General features: G+C 37.8%; 1 protein-coding gene and 1 long non-coding RNA gene across 3 annotated transcripts in view; one reads left to right on the forward strand and one right to left on the reverse strand.

The window, feature by feature from the left end:
* The window catches only part of LOC141572938 (uncharacterized), an 83,702-nt gene that overhangs the window by 35,294 nt on the left and 26,663 nt on the right, over positions 1-21,745 (reverse strand). The gene's annotated exons all lie outside the window — the stretch shown is intronic.
* The window catches only part of MYPN (myopalladin), a 92,913-nt gene that overhangs the window by 22,121 nt on the left and 49,047 nt on the right, over positions 1-21,745 (forward strand). For both annotated transcript variants that reach the window (XM_074339509.2, XM_019731758.3), the window contains exons 3-6: positions 12,474-12,649; positions 15,368-15,416; positions 18,515-18,629; positions 20,265-20,336. In XM_074339509.2, coding sequence (XP_074195610.2) covers positions 12,474-12,649; positions 15,368-15,416; positions 18,515-18,629; positions 20,265-20,336 — 412 coding nt within the window. The remainder of the gene's footprint in view (positions 1-12,473; positions 12,650-15,367; positions 15,417-18,514; positions 18,630-20,264; positions 20,337-21,745) is intronic.

Here is a 21,745-nt window from a genome sequence, read left to right on the forward strand (position 1 = left end):
GCTCCAGGTCCAGTTGCTGTTGCTAGTTGCAGGGGGCGCAGCCCACCATCCCTTGCAGGAGTCGAGGAATTGAACTGGCAACCTTGTGGTTGAGAGCCCACTGGCCCATGTGGGAATCGAACTGGCAGCCTTTGGAGTTAGGAGCATGGAGCTCTAACAGCCTGAGCAACTGGGCTGGTCCTATAAATACCTTTTTGAAAAATTACATTCTGTGTTTGTTATGTATAGAAATGTAATTGACTTTGTATATTGCCTTTCTAACCAACAACCTTGCTACATTCATGATAATTTATCTATAGATATTTTTTTGGGGAGGGTCTTCCTCCTTTCTATATTTCATTTTCTTGCCTTGTTGAGCTGGCTAAGCCCTCTAGTACAACATTGAATAGAAGTGGTGATACTGGATACTATGATCTTGTTTATGTTTTTAAAGGGAATGACTCCCATTTTTTAACATTAGGTAGGATTTTGTAAGTTCCTTTTGTTTAGGAAGATTAAGATTTTTTAAAATCATGAATGGATGTTGAATTTTATCAAACATATTTTCTTGATCTATTGAGATTATTACATGATTTTCCTTCTTTATTAATGTGGTAAAGAATATTGATTTTATAATATTAAGCAAAACTTGAATTCTTGGGATAAACAAATCAACACCATAAAAGAGGCTCCAAATTAAACAAATAGAAGAATTTGTTCTGAAAGAAAGATCAACATAGCAAACAGAAGGAAGGAAGAACTATAATTTAAAATATGTAACATTAAAAAGATTCAAGTACATTGCATCAACAACAAAACTAGAAAATTTAATATTCATTTATTTACTCATTCATTCAAAATAATTTATTCAGCGCTCACTATGCATCAGAAACTATTCCAGGCACTTGGGATTCATTTGTAAATAAAGTAAAATTTTCTTGCCATATTTTTTTTATTCAAGATGAGGTGACGGAAATAGAAATAAACAGTAAATTTATTTAAAAAGTAAACTATAAAAACCAAAACCATAAAGAAAAAATTAATTAATTTGACACTAAAGTTAAGAATAGCTAATTATCAAAAGCTACCTTGTGGGGGCCGGCCCGGTGGCTCAGGTGGTTAGAGCTCTGTGCTCCTAACTCCGAAGGCTGCCGGTTCGATTCCCACATGGGCCTGTGGGCTCTCAACCACAAGGTTGCCAGTTCAATTCCTCGAGTCCCGCAAGGGATGGTGGGCTCTGCCCCCTGCAACTAAGATTGAACACGGCACCTTGAGCTGAGCTGCCTCCCGGATGGCTCAGTTGTTGGTTGGAGCGCGGGCTCTCAACCACAAGGTTGCCAGTTCAATTCCTCGACTCCCGCAAGGGATGGTGGGCAGCGCCCCCTGCAACTAAAATTGAACACAGCACCTTGAGCTGAGCTGCTGCTGAGCTCCCGGATGGCTCAGTTGGTTGGAGCCTGTCCTCTCAACCACAAGGTTGCCGGTTCGACTCCCGCAAGGGATGGTGGGCTGTGCCCCCTGCAACTAGCAACGGCAACTGGACCTGGAGCTGAGCTGCGACCTCCACAACTAAGACTAAAAGAACAACAACTTGAAGCTGAACATAACCCCCCACAACTAAGATTGAAAGGACAACAATTTGACCATTGTTCCCCAATAAAGTCCTGTTCCCCTTCCCCAATAAAAAAAAAAAAAAAAAAAAAAAGCTACCTTGTAATAATATAAAAAGACAAGTCAAATTGTGGGAGGATATTTTCACAACACATATTCATATAATAAGAATCCTAATCATATTTTTAAAAGTCTTACAGATCAATAAGAAAAAATTATTTAATAAAGAAGTAAATGAAGTAATAATTTAGTAATAAGTACTATGAGAAAAAGAAAAGATAGGAATTCTAGAAGGAGAAAATAAAAGCTCTAGTCAACCCTGTCCAAAGTATTTAGTCTTTTAAAAAATTATTTTAGGAATTATTCTCATCTTCGCATTTATTAATCCTCCCTTTTGTTATGTCTAAAATTGGCTATGTAGGGATAGCCAGTTAGCTCAGTTGATTAGAGCATGGTGCTGATAACACCAAGGTTGCTGGTTCGATCCCTGCATGGGCCACTGTGAGCTGTGCCCTCCTTAAAAAAAATAAATAAATAAAATAAAATTGGCTATTTAGTAAGGGGTAGTCTTGGTGATTTTATATTAGCCAACTGCTTATTCATGCTTTTCTTAAGTTACCAAGAAGTTACCACCTGGAAGAACTCAAATTTTAATAAAATTTAAAGCATAGATAAATGTTCCCCGCCTGCACCCCCACACTCCCATGATTGGAATATAGCCAATGGATATGAATAGTTGTTTAACTCAGTAACAGTCAAACAGGACATATAAAACACCAAATTGTGTCACAAAATCCAACATAACTTTCTTTGAGTCCCATTAGAAAACATCTGCTATTATCTTATTGTGCACTGTACTCCATTGCACTCTATATATGAAGAGTCACTCTGATGCATGGAGAGAGCTGAAGATATTAGTAAGTAAACATACTACCTTTTAGCTATTTCAGGCCTTACACTCTACACTTAAAAGATCAGGCATTGTTAAATAAAGATGGTTACAGACAATCAAGGAGAGATCTTTTCTAGACCCTAAGCCTTCTTGAAAAATGAAAACAAAACAAACTTGAGGCTATAATAACCCTGATTTGAATTCATTCATTTAACGTTTATACAACTAACATTTTTTGAAGTAGCTATGATGTGCCATATCTGGCTAGGAGACAGATAAACAAGTGGCAAACAAAACAAACCCTGTGATGTTTATTGTCCAGTGAGGGAGAGAGATATTAAAAAAATAAACTTATAACTAAATATGTAATTATAAGTGATATAGAGGTTCTGTAAAGGAAACAAACATGGTATTAGGAGAGGCAGCAATAGGAGGTGGGCAGGGACATTGGAAGAGCTGGAGTAGCGCTAAAGAAAGGCTCTGAGTAATCATTCTTTTAATGAACATCATTACTGGTGAGTCAGAATAACACATCCAAATTACGTTTAGAAGTCGTTAATATGCTAAAACAATGAGTCATAATACTTATCTAAGCCATATTTTAGATAAAAGAGTAACCTAACAGCAGAATGGTAATATGCAACCCAAAAGTCCAGTTAAATCTAAAAAAAATGTGTCTCTTCAGTGTTTTAATTCCTAGGCTTAGTAGCTAGCCAAAGTAGCAGATCTGGCAAGCTATCCTTAGTGCATTAAAGGTGAGTTCTTTATCATCTGGACCTGCCCCATTTCCCCAGATCACTGACTCATTTCTGCTGAGCCATGAATCACTGCCATTCTGTACGTGTCATGAGGATTTGGCGTTCTAAAAACATGTAGCTGGGCCAGGGCGTTTCTATGAAAGCATTCCCTAACATGGATGGATAGACATTTGAAGGGAGTATGTTTTCCTCCTTATTCTCAAAAGTCTTTGGGTTAGCTGGGTAAATTTTAATACTTTCTCAGAAGGCAGCCTGACCAGTGCATTATTTCTAAGTGGGTCATGGTATTAAAGTCAGAGTGATGGTTACTGATTGTTCTTTGGGGCTGGCTAAAGCCATCCTGGCCATCTGAGGAAGGACAAAATGCTCTGACAGAGTTTGGGCATTTGAACCATTCCAATATCACCCTCTGGCTGTCCAATTGCTCATAGATGTTTCCACTCTCATTTTGGTAAGGAAGAGAAACATTTTCTAAAGAAATGAGATAACCTTATAATGTTTATATAAGGAAAGATATTTATTTGTTTTCAAATATTTATATTTGCTTTATCAAATAAATACAGGTACACGGCCTAAAAAGTCAAACAATATTAAAGAATGGACCACTTTCAACTCTTTTCGCAGTTTCCTATTTCTTTACTTTTAGATTTCTAAATAATACGAATATGTCCATGGTTCTTAAACTTTTTTTGCTCTCAGGACCTATTCACAGTCTTAAGTTATAGAGGACCAAAAAAGGTTTTGTCTATGTGAGTTATAGCTATAATTAGCATATTAGAAATTAAAACTGAGACATGTTTTAAATAGTTATTTATGTATTCATTTTTAAATAACAATAATAAAATGCTAACAAATAATTTTATGAAAAATAACTTTTCAAAAAAGATTTAGTGAGAAGAGTGGCATTGTTTTACATTTTTTGCAAATCTCTTTAATGTCTGGCTCAATAGAAGACAGCTGGATTCTCACATTTGTTTCAGCATTCACTTTGTTGTAATATGTCATGTGGATCGAAGTTCATTTTAAAAATCCAGCCTTATATAAATATGTAGTTGGAAACACGAGGAACATTTTAGTAGCCTTTTCATATAATGCAGCTATTCTTGTTTGATACAACATCAAAGCTCAACTAGCAGTAGTTTCTTAGAAGTTGGTTGTAATGTGGTATCTGAAACTATACCAATTAATTTTATATTCTCCTATACTAAAACCCTTTGCTCGTCTTTAACTTTGAATGGATGACGTCATCCATTGGTCATTTGGAAAATGAGTAATACATATCTTCCAAATGTTGATGTATTTTATTATGATATTTTTATAAATAACGTTTATTAATATAATCATTGATTTCATCAAAAAGTCTTTAAGTATTGGGAATCCCTAAACTTACTGTGGAGGATACAAGTATTCCAAAACTCTAACTTTTCCTTGAAAGCTCAAATTTTTTCATTGGCAACAAATGTTATGAGCTATCTTTACTTGGACTGACAGGCTTACTTCCTCCATTTTTGAGAAAATGACTGCTGAATATCCAAGTCTGAATAACCATAATTTGTCAGTTGCTCTTTCAAGTTAAAATACTGTTTCATGCAGTAAGTGCCTATAAAATAATCACACAAATGCTCTTCCATATCCAGTAAAAATGCTTTATGCTACTTCCCATTTCACCACCCAGACTGTTAAAAAGGTGTGGCTCAAAGTTGACATTTAATAAAAGTAAAGATTTTTACTGCTTCATCGAGGGTTTTTTAAGTAAAACAGTATTAAAAAAAAAAAAGTGAATCTGGTGGTGAAGAACACAATGACCATTAGTCAATTTTGACAGTACCTTAATTTGTGCTGCAATTTTACCTACTGTGGCTTTTACACCATCAATATAAATGTCAACACAGTGAAAAGGGAAACAATATCTTACTATTGTATGAAAACAGTTTTGTTTTCACAGAAAGTGAACTATACTTTGAGAACAAATGCAATGTGCTTATCCCACTATTGCCTGCTGTGTTGATGTTAGCTATTTTCTATTGACTTCCCCTTGCAGAAGATGGGGGTTTAGCACCTGTTCACTAAACCAGCATCTCCATTGTTCCTTCCTTCATTGGCTCAATATAATCATAGCACATTGTTGTTTTAAAAAATTTAATGTTTACCTCTTTGTTTCTATATAAGTATTATTCACTAACAAGCCCAGCAGGCTAAAATGAGTATTTTCTTGCTCACATAACTTTTTATTTTAACCGGGAGTTGATTGCTGTCTTGTTATTTTTATGTGCTTAATTCTGTGGTCCCATCACAAATGTGTCTCAATTCTCCAATACATTTTAAAAACGTCTCCTAAATATTCCGTTCCATGCAGTTAAGTCATCAGGTGCATTTGTTTTTTCCTAGAGACATACCTCCTAAAGCCCTTCTTCCTCTTGCTCCAATATGGAGCAGCTGCTTACACAACCAGCAACTCAACCTTCATTCTGGGGCATTTCCTAACTGCTCAGAAGAGACGATGTGACTGCTGTGGGGACCTAAATGCTCATTTTCCAAACTTAAAATCAGTTACCCTGTTTTAAGCTTCATGTCTCCTTCCTCATTGTTAGTGTGTTTCCATATCCCCAAACTTGTATCTCCAAATTCTCAAACTTGGGGAGTTCTGATGCACAAATTGGCTTCTTTCATTGACATCCCCAAGGAGGCACTTGGTTTTCACATTTTTCAACTCTCTTGTTTCTTTGATCTGCTTTCTAACTTCCAAAAGTTTTTGAGGTCTCAGGTCTGCTGTCATCTCCCTTTCCATTCTTTTCGTTCTTGCGCTTTTACACCTTTTTAAAATTCCTTTATTTTCATTCTAGGGAAATTTCTGGACAGGAGTAAAGATAAACACACTTGATCAAGAGGCCATGTTTGATTGGATGCTCACTATTTGTGTTTAGAACTACAAATGCTCTGAGAGTTTGTTCATACAAGCTCGTCAGGGTCTTGTTGAGATTTATGCTTTGGGAAATTTATAAATCCCTTTCAGCAGCTGCATATACCACTGCCGTCGCAACAGATCAAAGACTAGCATAGAATTTGATGAAGCAAATAACAAAGTACTTACAAAATATTAACTATTACTTATTTCCATCATTTGGTCTTTCAACAGATTCAACACACATTTTCTGAGGACCTACCATGTGCCAGGGTACTGCTGTAGGTGCTGGGATTATTTGGTGAATAAGACTGATAAGGTTCTCTCACAGACTTGACAATGTAGGGAAGGGAGCAAACAATAACAAAGTAAATAAATATATAAGGTAATTTCAGATAATAATAAGTGTTCTGAAGATAACAAAAAACGGTAATGTGATTGAATGTCTGAGGATCAGGGTGGCTACATTAGAAAGAGGGTCAGAGAAGGCCTCTCTAAGGAGGTGACATTTGAGCTGAGGCCTGCGTGATGAGAAGGATCAGTATTTGTAAAAATCTGGGAGAAGAGGAATTCAGGAAGTACAAAAATCCTAACATGGACAATAGTTTAATATGTTCGCAGAATAGAAAAAGACCAATGTAGTTAGACCATAGTGAAGGGAGAATGGTAGGAGAAGGGACCTAGAAGTCAGGGCTGCAAAGGCAGATATTGATATTATCCCAACTAGAAGTGATAATTGAAACTACGCGATGAGATAAGATGGCCAAAGGAGAGAGTATATACAGCACTGTACTAGGCAGCATGGATGCTGTAAGAGCATATAAGGTATTGCCCCTGCCTTCAAAGAATTTGCAATGTAATGAAATTGGTGAGACAAGACAGATTCCCAAAATAGATCCTAATACAGGACAGTGCATAATCACACTTTTTATCACATAGTACAGGTTTTTAAAAATATGAAGTTAGAAAAAGTAACAATCATTGAGAATTTATGGTAAAGGTACTTTGTGTAGGAGGTAGCATCTGAGCCAAACTGATTGATGTTACAGTATTTGCAACATAATGAAAGGCAGAGGAAGAGAATCTTAGAGGGAAAAACATGTACGGGTGAATATGACATATGGTACAGTAGAGAAAAGCTTGACTGTTGGGAAGTGGTCGAATAGGTGAGTTTTCTTAAATGTCCTTTAAAATCTTGCTAAAATGATGGTGGGGAGAGAGAGATACAAGATGGTGAAGCAGATAAAGGCTGTGCTTGCCTCATCCCATGAACACATCAGAATTACAACTAAATTATAAAACAATCAACCTAAAGAACCATCTGAAGTCTAGCTGAACAGAAGTTTTATAACTAATGATATAAAGAAGAAGCCACATCAAGATCGGTAAGAGTGGTGGAGATGAGATATGAGCTGGTGCCAAACTTCCATGTGGCAGATGAAAATTAGGAGGGATTTCTCGGCCACAGAGGAGCAAGGGACCCCAGCCTCACATTAGGGTCCCCAGCCAAGAGTACTGAAAAGAGGAGCCCCCACAACATCTGGCTGTGAGAAACAGTGGGGATTCCAACTATCTGGGTGAGACAGAAGGCTGCAGGGAAACCCAGATGTCCTCTTAAAGCACCTGTGCAGACTTGCTTACAGGCCCTTACCTTGGGCTCCGGCAGAGGGACAGTGACTCAGGGGGCATAAGAGACATATAAAGAAAGACTGAGTTGTGTGTCTGCAGGGCAAGGACTGGAAGGGCAGTTGCCAAGTTCCCTGTGTTGAGCCTTTCCCCCATGCTCATGGCCAAATCTGAATCTGAATTGGTCTGGTGAGCTCCACTTTCTCCACCCTGGTGACTCACTGAGACCTTGCCACACACAACTCCATACTATATGAGCTGAACCTTATGGGAGCTGGCAGCTGGCAGCAGGCCTCGGAGTATTCTAGCTTTTTATGAAGCTGCCCCAAACCTGATACTGGTGGCAGCCATCCTCAGTTCATAGTATGCCCTCTCCCACGCACCTCCAGGTCCAGCACAAGCAGCAACCAACTATGAATTGCTTTGTAGCTCCTACCAGAAACATCCCGGCTGGTCACAGGCAATTGCTGACCTGGGCCTGCACTGGAGCTCCTCCCAAGAGGCCTCAGAATCAACATACTTGGAGGTTGGCTTCAAACTACAGCAGAGAACCATCAAGCGGCACACCGAAAGGGTGGTCTCAACGGGCACCAGAGCTCACTGGGGCAAATCCCACTTAGTAGGGTAAACCCCCTGCACAGCAGCCTGTAAGCTGTGGGTGTGGCCAAACCCCACAGCTAGTCAGTCTGAGGGTCAGTCCCACCAACTGATATGCCAAGAGCAATTAAGGCTCAAATATAATAGGACACACACAGCCCACACAAGGGACACTCCTGGAGCACCCACCCCAGGGGACCAGGAAGACTGTGCCAGTGGGCCCCCCAGGGCACCTACTACATAAGGCCACCTGGCAAGACTGGGAGATGTAGCTGACCTACCTACAACATAGAAACAAACACAGAGACAGCCAAAATGAGGAAACAGAGAAATACATCCCAAATGAAAGACTGGAGAAAACTCCAGGAAAAAAAACTAAACTAAATGGAGGCAAGCAACTTACCAGAGATAGAGTTCAAAATACTGGTTATAAAAATGCCCAGGGAACTTAGAAGTTCAACAAAGAGATAGCAATCATAAAAAAGGACATAGAAACCATAAAAAAAAGAAGAAAAACAGTCAGAAGTAAAGAATACAATTACTGCAATGAAGAATGCACTAGAAGGAATCATCAGCAGACTAGATAAAGCAGAAGACTGAATCAGCAATTTGGAAGACAAGGTAGCAAAAAACACCCAACTGTAACAGGAAAAGGAAAAAGGAATTAAAAAAAAAAAAAGAGGATAGCTTAAGAGACTTCTAGGACAATATCAAGTGTAACAACATTCACAGCATAAGGGTACCAGAAGAAGAAGAGAGAAAGCAAGGGATTGAAAACCTATTTGAAGAAATAAAGACTGAAAACTTTCCTAACCTGGTGAAGGAAATACTTACAAGCAAGCCCAGGAAGTGCAGACAGTCACAAACAAGATGAACCCAAACAGGCCTACCCCAAGACACATTATAATTAAAATAGCAAAGGTTAAAGGCAAAGAGAAAATCCTAAAATAAGACCTAACCGGAAAATAAACCCTAGCATGATTTTTCAGGATGCTTGTAATATACAATAAGCCCTAATGCATCTTTTGGAGCAAAACTTAATATAAGACCTAGTCTTGTTTTCGGGGAAATATGGTAGGGCTTGTTTTATATTATGAGCATCCTGAAAAATCATGCTAGGGTTTATTTCCCAGTTAGGTAGTAACTTATAAGGGAGCTCCCATAAGACTGTCAGCTGATTTCTCTACAGAAATTTTGCACGTCAGAAGGGATTGGCAGGAAATATTCAATGTGATGAAAAGCAAAGTTATACAACCAAGACTACTGTACCCAGCAATGATATCAGTTAAAACTGAAGGACAAATAAAGAACTTCCCAGACAAGAAAAAGCTAAAGGAGTTCATCATTACCAAACCAGTATTACAAGGAATGTTAGAGGGACTTCTTTAAGATTAAAAAAATAATAATAAAAAATATGAATAAAATGTCAGTAATTACATATCTATCAACAATTACTTTATATGTAAATGGATTAAATGTTCCAATAAAAAAAAATAGGATGGCTGAATGGATAAGAAAACAAAACCTAAAAGAAAACAAAACCCTTGCTGCCTACAAGAGACTCACTTCAGATTGAAAGACACAGACTGAAAGTAAAGGGATGGAAAAAGTTATTTCATGAAAATAGAAATGGAAAGAAAAAAAAAAAGTTTGAGTAGCCATACTTATACCAGACAAAATAGACTTTAAAACAAAGGCTATAACAAGAGACAAAAAAGGACCCAGTAATCCCACTTCTGTGTATTTATCCAAAGAAACCCAAAACACTACTTCAAGGGGGCATGTACATCCCTATGCTCATTGCAGCATTATTTACAATGGTCAAGATGTGGAGGCAGCCTGGGTGTCCACTGATGGTTGAATGGATAAAGGGGGGGTAGTACATATATGTATACAATGGAATATTGCTCGGCCATGGAAGGGAATGTGTTCTTTCCATCTGTGGTGGCATGGATGGACCTGGAGGGTATTGTGCTGAGTGGAGTATGTCAGACATAGAAAGACAGATATTATATGCTTTCACTTATATATGGACTCTAAAAAACAAAATAAACAAATGAACAAAAGAGAAACAAACTTCTAGACACAGAACATTTTGATGGTTGCCAGATGGGAGGGGGATTGCAGGGGTAGGTGAAAAAGGGGAAAGGATTAAGAAGTACAAATTGGTTGTTACAAGTAGTTATGGGGAAGTAGGGTATAGCATAAGGAATATAGTCAATAATATTGTAATAACTATGTATGGTGTCGGATACTAGATTTCTTAGAGTGAGAGATGGAAGGGGAGTTGGGGGACAGGGTGAAAAAGGTGAAGGGATTAAGAAGTACAAATTGGTTGTTACAAAGCAGTCATGGAATGTAAAGTATAGGGAATGTAGTCAATAATATGGTAATAACTATGTATAGTGCCAGGTGAGTACTAGACTAGTCAGGGGGATCATTTCTTAAATTATAAAAATGTCTATCTACTATGCTATACACCTGAAATTAAAATAATATTGAATGTTAACTGTAGTTGAAAAATTTTTCAAAGGGGGGAAAAGGTGAAGGGAAATGAGGTTCAAATTTCCAGGTATAAAACAAGTCATCAGGATTTAATATACAGTATGGGGAATATAGTCAATAACATTGTGATAGCATCATACAGTGTCAGATGGTTGCTGGACTTACGGTGATCACTTCTTTAGGTATATAAATGTTGAACAACCTATGGTGTACACCTGAAACTGATATAATGTTGTATGTTAGCTATATTTTTTAATAAAAATCTTTTTTAGGAAAATGATGATGGGGGGATTAATACAAAAGCTAATACTCTATATGTACCATGCTGCACCTTACTGTTAAAATTTTAACTATGCATCTTGGGGTTCTTTTCATATCAGCACGTATTGATCTTTCTTATTCTCATTTTAGAGCTGCGTAGTGTTTCATCTTGAGGCTGTACCACAGTTTATTTCATCAGTCCGCTAGTGATTGGGTTGTTCCAATCTTTTGCTACTTAAATGAGTAACCTGTATAGTTGTGATCTGTATGATAGATTCCTACAAGTGGGTTTGTTGGGTCAAAGGATAAATGCATCTGTAATCTTGGAAGGTATTGCCTTATTCCTTTCATAGGTGTTGTACCTTTTTACATTGCTACTAGCAGTGTATGAGAGCGGTAAAACTTTTATACCTTTGCCAATTTGTTACATAAGAATTGGTATTTCTCTGTCGTTTTAGTTTCTTTTTCTCTTATTATGCACCTCCACATTTTAAACATTATTTTATGTGTTACTCTGTAAACTTTTGGCCAAGAGATCTGTTATACTAAAAATTTCTAACTTCAAGTATACAGAATTAAAATAAAATACCATAACTTATAGAGATATTCTTAACTTAGGTTATTTGCCAGTGTTGGGTCACTCCTGAGAGAATATGACCTCTCTTACTTACTCTGATGACTCAAGTAACTAACAAAATAATTTTCCTTTAGCTAGGTCAGATGCAATTTCATAGTAGAGAATGAATGCACTCGATTTAATGGATCTTTACTATCCCTTAGACTTCTCTCTAAATAAGTTAAAGTAGTACTTGCTTAAAGTATAATGTAGAACGCTGAAAGTCTTTTTAGAAGAAGCCAAGTTCCTCTCAAAGACCCTTCTCTGCATGGTTGGCTGTATTTGCTTTCTCATTCATCTTTTCTCAATTGTATAATTTTTTTTTAAACTTTTTTATTTGTTTCAATAAGTTTTTCCAGGACCCACCAGCTCCAAGTCAAGTAGTTGCTTCAATATAGTTGTGGAGGGTGCAGCTCACAGTGGCCCATGTGGGGATCGAACTGGCAACCTTGTTAAGAGCACCGCACTCTAACCAACTGAGCCAACAGGCTGCCCCTCAATTGTATCATTGTTAATAGAAGTCATTTTCTAATTTCCTGAGTAAAGTGTCATTGTGATTTGAATACTGCCAGCTCTTCTCATTGTTACAATCAAAGTATACCTTAACAGTGGATTGTTTAATTTTCTGACTTTAGGTTTGTCAGTTTTCTTCTTAGGGAACATCTGGAGCCGTCTATGTTATTAATTCTCACATTTCAGTCATGTCCCATATTCCCTTTCTTGCAGGTGGTACTGTGAAGGCAAGGAGCTTGAAAATTCCCCAGACATTCATATTGTCCAGGCAGGAAATCTGCACTCACTGACCATTGCTGAAGCTTTTGAAGAGGACACAGGACGCTATTCCTGCTTTGCTTCTAATATCTATGGAACAGATTCAACTTCTGCTGAGATTTATATAGAAGGTAAATGCTCATGAACAATGGCACTTACTCATAAGACATATATTATAATAAATAAATATTCACTGAGGGCCTATTCTACCACACACTCTTCTAAGCAGTGAAGGTAAAGGCAGTGAATCAAATAGACAAAAATCACTATGTTCATGGTCAGATGGAATTTACTTTGTAATAGAAAATAAATGAGATTGATTAACTAATTAATTAAAATATGATAGCTATATGAAATGATTCTGATCACCAATTCCAACATGTGTGCGTTGGGGGTGGGGGTTTCCCACACCAACAAGCAATTCTCAATGACACCGGTTGGATGTCCTACAATTTAACTCAATTCTGACACCATTTACCTGGAGATAGTGGCAAATCCAATAGGGAAAGGGCTCAGTCCTAGGAGATTGCTCCTACCCCACCTCAGATGCCAATTACAAGTGTAGGTCCCCAGGTTACCCATAATTTCTGTCTGACTTGCCTACAAATCAGAGGTTCTCATGACCCCCTCCTCAGATTTAATTAATTTGCTACAGTAGCTCACAATTCAGGGAAACACTTACATTTACCAGTTTATTAAAGGATACGATAAAGGATACAGATGAACTAGATGAAGAGATACATAGGGCGAGGTCTTGGGCGGTCCTGAGAACAGGAGCTCTGTCCCTGTGGAGGTGGGATGTGTCATCTCCCCGATGTGGAGGAGTTCAGCAACATGGATGCTCTCTAAACCCCCCCACTGTTGGGATTTTAAGTTCCTCACGTAAGCATGATCAATTATTAACTCTATTTCTTGTCCCTTTTCCCTCTCTGGGGAAATAGGGATTGGGGCTGAAAATTCCAAGCTTCTAATCATGACTTTGTCTTTCTGGTGACCAACCCCATCCAGAAACCATAGAAGAGCCCACCGGAGTCACCTCATTAGAACAAAAGATGCTTCTAGTGCTCTTATCACTTAGGAATTTACAAGAGTTTTAGGAGCCCTGTGTCAGGGATGGGGTGAAACCTAAATGAGAACGAGATACTCCTAAGTGTTCGTAACTTAGGAAATTATTAATATAACGGTTTTAGGGGCTCTGTGCCTGGAACTAGGGGCAGTGACCAGTATACATATTTTTTCCTCTTATCTCACCGTATATATAAACACTATGGAAGAAATAGCAAGAAAAAGGGGTAAGAGTGTGTGTGTGTGTGTGTGTGTGTGTGTGTGTGTGTGTGTGCGCGTGTGCACACGCGCAAGAGCATGTGCAGGCTGCTCTTCCAGTTAGGGTGATCAGGGAAGACCTCACTAAGTGACATGTAAGTGAAGACCTGGAGGATGTATAGCGGTGAGCCACAAGTATGTTCAAGGAAAAAGCACTCCAGGCAGAGAAATTGGCAAGTGCAGTGGCCCTGAGGTGGGAGTGTGTCTGTGTTAATTAAGATACAGAGATGAGCCAATGTGGCCAGGGTGGAGTGAACAAGGAAGAAAGATCAGATGAGGTCAGAAGTTCAAAATGGGCTCAAGGTGGGAAGAGGCAGGTGAGCAGATCATGCAGGTCCTTATGGGTCACTACAAGGTCCTTATAGATTATTGCAAGGACTTTGGCTTTTACTCTGAGGGAGATGGAAACCTATGGAGGATTCGGAGCAGAGATGTGACGTGATCTGACTTAGTTTTTAACACGATCACTCTGGCTCCTGGGTGAGAATATACCACAGGGGTTCAAGGGTAGAAGAAGGGAGACCATTGGGAGCCTTGGAAAGGCATTTCCATCAGCACCAAATTTATGACTAATTTTAGAGAATAAATCAATTTATGTTCTTTATATATCTATGATAAGTTTTTGTTTCTATTTATCTCATGCCCTGTTTTTTTTCTGGGAATCATTCTTCAGCACTTTTATCAACAATAATCACTTTTACCTTATGTATGCCTTGGTTTCAGTACTTAAATATTGTATTATTATGGTATAAATGCCCTTTTACTAACTAGATTTGTAAGTCTGATACTGCCTCATTCTTCATGTCTCCAATATAGTACCAAGTACATAGTGGGTATTTGATAAACATTTATAGAATAGCTGCATGAATAATAATAATAATAATGAATAATGTATGAATAGACATGTGTCATATGCTTTCATCCTCAAATTTTTGGAGTATAATAAATACCTCCAAATTTAGCTCTGTTTTATCTTCCTGGAATTCACTGTCTTGAGAAGTAAATCCGGATCAAAGCTCTGCTAACAGTGCTGAGATTGGATCGCTGATTTTTAAAATTTGTGGCAACAGAGCTTCAAACACTCCCACTCCTAAGATGAAGTGTGGCTTGTTAATATTAGGACTGGACGGAAGAGTATCCACCTACACTTACAATGTTTGGAATCCGATGTAATCCCTTCTTTTATTGAATCTGTGTAGGCCAAGAGCAAGAGGATTTGTGGATCCCACAGAATGTCTACGAAGACATCACTGTTAGTTCAAAGGCATCAGCAGGTGTTTTATATACAAGAACACTTGAAATTTGGACCAGTGAATTTGAACTCTATTACTAACTAGCTATGTGACCTTGAGCATGTCTTTCAACAACTTAGGGTCTACTTCCTCATCTGTAAAAGTGGGTGGTAGTGTAGGGAATCACTGAGTTCATTTTTAGGTCTTAAATTCCATAGGTCTTCAAATGCTTAGGAACCAGTTTAAGAAATTGTTGTCTTAAAATTTTCATGTCTTGTTTTTATTTTTTTCCAGGGGTTTCTTCTTCTGATTCAGAAGGGGACCCTAAGGAAGAGATGAATAGGTAATTCTAATTTTCTATCTGATAGCCTTAGCATCCTCAGATTCTGAGAAAGTTGTTAATTGGTTAGAACTTGAAGAGCGTGGCTCCAGGGTGTGACCTCAAAAAAAAAAAAAAAAAAAGTTTGGGTAGTTGGAGAAAGCTCTACTTCCTTTGCTTACTTAAGTCCTGCCTAGCAGATTAATTTTATTATTCCATATTTAAAATATGAGGTACCCCCCTATGAAATATCACCTTACTTATATCTACAGAGTAGAAAACAGCCCAGTGTTACAAAAAGTTTCATGTTTTCTGACTAAATAACAGTACTCAAGAACAAGAACACAAAACCTGGTGGTCCTAAATTTTATACACACACACACACACACACGCATACATACCTATATGAGTGATCTGGGCAAGTCATAATCTTTTTGCTAAACAATTGTACTAAGTATTGAACAAAATTATATCCATCTATTCATTACTTTCCACAACCATTGACTAAGCACCTACTGTACACCAGACATTTCACTAGATGCAGTGGGTACTAAGAAAAATCAGATGCTTCCTGCTTTCCCAAGATTCACAGTGTAGTAGAGGTAAATACACAGCAAATATATAGCAAGAGAAGTAAACCAAGCATATAGACAGTAAGAGTAATAAAATGTAACAGACTATGATATAATTATGTGTAGAGTGTAAAGGACTTGACACAAAGAACTCTTTATTGGTTGGGGAGGGAAAGAGAGATAAGGAAAGGCATTGCAGAGTTGGTGACCTTGAGCTGAATCTTAAAAGAACAGTAGATGGACACCACCCAAGGGTGTTTCAAGCAGAGGAGCCTGTGGACAGAAATCATGGGAACTGGAAACACACTAGCCATTCCTAGAGACTACCCAAAACAAGCGGCAATATTTGGAAAACTGGTTAAAGAATTGTGAACCGTGTCTGTGTATTGTGTCCTCCCCTACAGAGGGTAATTACTCCTTAAGGACAGAAATCACGTGTTTTCTTCAAAATCCTTTGTGTATGTCTACTTTGGGATGATAATTTACTTTTAGCTTTTGTGCAGATATGAAAATTCATAACCAGAGTAAATGATTTCTCCCTTTAAATCTCTGCCTTATCATTCTCATGACCTCGCTTCAGTTCCTCCTTCTTTCCTGCCTCTTTATGCCAGTCACCTCCTTACCGGAAAATGCTCCAGGCTTTTCCTTTTTTTTATACAACTAGTTATTCTCTTAAAGACCATTCTGATCCTATCATTTTCCTGACTTAAAAAATTTATTATCTTTATTAAAATAAAAATCAAACACAAAATGAACAACAACATTTAAAAAAAATCTTGACATAGCATACAAAGCCTTATTCAGTAGAGTATCGACCAGGCTTTCCTGGCCCCTCTTCCACTCCCCCACTTCAGGCTCTCTACACTGCTGCCATCTCACTCAAACAATGTATGGTTCATTTAACCCCTTTGTTCAAGCTGTTCACTTTGCTAGAAATGCCCTAGCTCTTTCTCTGCCTGCCAAACTCCTATTTATCCTTCAAAACCCAGTCAAGTTCTATAATAAACTCACCCTCCATTGCACATTTATCACTCCTTCCTCAAGGCTCTCATAACACAGGTTACAAGCCTAATGGGTATAAATTTTAATATACACACTTAAATAAGAAATATCTCATTTGCCTATTTTCTTTAAATCTACTTATAGTAGTTAGGATTTAGCTTCAGTTTTGTGTAATAGAGACCCAAAATAACAATGACTTAAATAAGACAGATATTTATTTCTCATTTACATAAAAACATGAATTTGGATGGCAAACTCGCTCCACATTCCACTGGGTTCCAGTCTGCTTCTAGTTTTATGCTTCATCTCATTCTAAGGTGTGGCCTAATTTCCTCAGTCTAAAACTGGAAGAAATAAAGGGCATGCCCTGCCCCACTTTTAAGGTCATCTCTCTTACATCACTATCCCACATATCTCATGACCAGAAAGTCATGTGACCACACTGATCTTCAATGAAGGTTGGGAAATGCAGTCTTTACTTGGAGTAGCCATACTTCAGGGCCACTGATAGCCTCTGTAATACTACATAATTCTGTTTCTGAGACCCCCCCCCATCTTGTCTGGCTGGAAAAAAATTCAGTCAGTTATTATCAGGTGTCTTTATTCCCCTTCCACAGTTGTGCAAAGATTCCTGGGATATATAGATACACATAGTGTTTGATATTAAACACTGCTTTAAGCATTTTATATGAATTACCTTATTTAACCCTCACAAAAATCCTATGAGCGAAAAATTACCATTTCCCATTTTTGAGATGAGAAAGCTAAGGCAGACAGAGGTGACATCTAAACAAAAGAGAAGCCCATTCTGTCATCGGTCATCTATCTCCATAGATTATGGGAGAAAAGCCCACGTCACAGACCTCAAGATCCCTTTAAGTCCAGTGCTTTGTTGCTTCCTGACATGCTTGGGTACTGATACCTTTAGCAATAGTGGGACCATGTAACTAAAGGGGTTGCCATCCCTTCTGGACCATGGTTCTTACTCTTGTCAGATTATCTCTCTTCTCCACAACAAAACTAAAATAATTTCCCTTGTACAGCCTTTTCAAGAATATTTCCTGCCTTTCTTGCCCTTCAAATAATTTCTTTAATCTGTGTAAACTTGAATAACTCATTGACTCAGGCTATTTCTGCTTTCTGCCATGCCAAAATCCCAGAAGCAAAGATTTACAAAGCCTGGCCTCTTACTTGAAATGAGAGGGGGAGGGAAAATACAGAAGGCAACAATAAAACGAACCTCAAAAAATTATCTACTGCACATGCTCTCTTATAGCATTTGTCTTTAATTTCAGTTGTGAATATGCTAAAGTCCTCGGCTCTGCTAAAAGCAACTAACTCAAGGACAGGAATGCAGTCTTATCATCTTCCTGCTTACATTTAACAAAGTGTGTGACAAAGAAGCTCTCAGTAAACATTTGTGGAATATTGTTGATCGAAGATTTTTATTGCATCTAACTGTAAGCAGGGATAACATTACTAACTTTGCTGAAAGAATTTTCACAATGATCAGTCTGTTTTATAATCTATATGTTAATCATTTCTCAGAATCCAGAAGTCAAATGCCGTGTCATCTCTTCCCACTACTTCTGCAGCCATTCCTTCAGCAGTGCCCCAAGCTCAGCATGTGCTGGCCCAGCCTAGTGTGTCAACCATTCATCAGGTACAAGAGTCTAAGTGATGTAAAACAATAGATGATTGAATAAAGAAGATGTGGTACATATAGTATATAGTGGAGTATTACTCAGCAATAAAAAAGAATGAAATCTGACCATTTGTGACAACATGGATGGACCTAGATGGTATTAGGCTAAGCGAAATAAGTCAGACAGAGAAACACAAATACCATAATACCTCACTTATACGTGGAATCTAAAGAACAAAATAAACAAACAAAACAGAAATAGACTCATAGATACAGAGAACAAACTGATGGTTGCCAGGTGAGAGAGGGGTTGGGGGCAGGGTGAGAAAAGTGAAAGGATTAAGAAGTACAAATTGGTAGTTGCAAAATAGTCATGGGATGTGAAATACAGCATAGGGAATATAGTCAATAATATTGTCATAACTATGTACACGTATAGTGCCAGGTGGGTACTACACTAATTGGGGGGGCATCACTTCATAAATTATAGAAATGTCTAATCACTATGCTGTACACCTGAAACTGATATAAAATAACATTGAATGTCACTGTAATTAAAAAAGAAAACCAAGAGTCTAAGTGAAACACAAGTGTCATGGACTGTACAGGCAGGCCCTGTGACCGGGGCCATCTTGGATGGCGTGATCGCGTTCATCTCTGCTGCACCTTCCTAACGATCTTGCACAATACACTTCCGTGATCATGATAGTCACTTTGTATTTCAGTGGTTCCTGTTGCTTCGGGAACATATTCTCTAGCTTCATAAGCAAGTTTCATAAGAAAAGAAACTCTTCACAAGTTAGTCTCTGATGGTGCAGCTTTAGGAAGGGCACTGATTACATATACAATGAGCTGCCAGTTCTCACACTGGCCCAGGACACTGCAGATCATGAAACTCCATTTCATGGAGCTGCAAAGAATTCTGCTTTCTAAGATAGAGCAACCATGAAATTATTCTTTAGAAAACATTAAGGGCTCTCATCTTTCAAGTTGATGATGATCGTGATGACATGAATACATGCTTATTGTAAAAACATTAAAAAAATACAGAAGCATATTAAGTAAAAACTTTAGTCAGGGTTCTGCTCCTGTGCCCCACACCTCAGAGGTACCTTTTTTTAATAGATTCTAGCAGATAGTGCCTGGTATTTTCTATGCATATATATGAATATATATGTGTGGCATATACTTTTAAAAATATAAAATCATACTAATGTAAACATTTCTAATGTGTGATTGATATATTTGTTGATCTAAAACCATTTTTTAAAATTTAAAGTTACTCATCTAACCCATTTGATAATGCAGAGGGGTCACATTTTCGTTCTAATCCAGCAGTTTTCAAACTGTAATCTGTAGAGCCTCAGGAGTTCTATGAAACCTCTTTAGGGTGGTTAGGGCTAATTACATAGCTCTATATGTGAGGGGATGGGGATGGGTGGCATCTATTTACAGCCACCATGACCTGGAAAGAAATACAATCAATTTAGTATAAAATTTGAAGTCTGTGATTCATACACTTAGAAAATGTCAGTCTTTTGGTTTTAGATTAATTTCATACATCAAATTCTGTAGATTTGTTATATCTATCTATCATCTATTTATCTAATAATCCTAGTGACAATAAATCTATTGTTGGTTCTCTTCTAACAGTGTCAGAGCCCTACCAATTATTTGCAAGGGTTAGATGGAAAACCTATCATTGCAGCTCCTGTGTTTACAAAGGTAATCAAAATATTACTTCTTTCTGTCATGGCTTTAAACCCAACACCATAACCAAAGTTGTAGGATCCAAGATTTTGGTCTCTTGTAAGTACAGTATAGTGTTTGGGGTTTTTTTTGGTAGTTGTTACTGTGTCACTTGAAGTACCAGATTTCTAATAACAGTTTGTGTAATGAGATCTATGTCTTCCCTGCTCACCACATTGATGTCTACAGCCATTCTGTTGCTTTTAAACACAATACCCGCACCTGGGGGTCAGGTAATAGGTTTCTAGCCAGTTGATACTCCGAAAGTTTCTCTGGACTTTCAAAAGAATTGGGTTGCACCAAAAGAATGTCTTTTGTGCTCAAGGAGGTGGAGTTAAATGTTGTTAGGAGGCTTAACGTAAAGCTTCACTTTACGACAAAGAGTCCTATTTTTCTATTTCATGGTATCAACTGTTGTGGTGGCATTAATTCTGAGTCTCATAGTCTTTGTATTTTGAACGGGAAAATTCACTTAAGCACTGTTGTTTACAAGTGAAAAAAACAAGGAAGGGCCAGAGAGATTAAGCAGTTTATCCAACCTCATGGAACTAGTTAGTGGTAGAATCAAGACTAGAAACAAGTTGTCCCCATACTTCTCAGTCTATTGTTCTTTCCCTTATATAACATAGACTTTATTCATATGTTACCCAAGGCAAAAAAATTAAAAGGTAAAAAAATTGAGTCACATTGGATTTTTTTGGTATTATGAAGATCACACAGATGGAATCTATGCCTGGATTTATAGTTTATTATTTGTATGAACACCAAATTTAGGCCGAAAGAGATTATATCCTCTCAATAGTATGCTTTAATTTAGAGCAGTGGTTTTCAGTCAGGGTTAATTTTGCCTCCCAAGGGACATGTGGCAATGTCTGGAGACTTTTTGCACTGTCACAACTGGGAGGTTGTGTTGTGGGCATCCAGAGATGCTACTAAACATCCTGTAATGCATAGGATGACAGCCTCCCACAACGAAGAATTACCCAGCCCAAACTGTCAGAGTCCTGAGGCTGAGAAATCATGGTTTACAGCAAAATGGTAAACATGGTATTTTTTCCAATGAGCAGTGATCTTAACGAAATAGTTAAATCTACAACTTCCAGAGATAACATCAATTTTAGGGGAGTTCCATCATATCAGCTCATCCAAGATGGTTTTCCAAAGGCAATCAGAGTCTACAGTGAGACATATTTATCCACATCTATATCCATACCAGTTGGGTAAACAGTCTCATGTGAAACAAGATGCCTCTCAATTTTTCAGGTTCATTTCTTATAACTTGCTTTTGGAATTTCAGCTTTGCATTTTCGAAGACTTTAAGTAGGAAAACAACATGCTGCGACTTGGCAAACACAAGACTGATGAAGAGTTATGGGGGGGGGGGG

Source organism: Rhinolophus sinicus, chromosome 15, assembly GCF_057876585.1.
Source record: "Rhinolophus sinicus isolate RSI-liver-muscle chromosome 15, RSI-T2T, whole genome shotgun sequence".
Classification (NCBI taxonomy): Eukaryota; Metazoa; Chordata; class Mammalia; order Chiroptera; family Rhinolophidae; genus Rhinolophus; species Rhinolophus sinicus.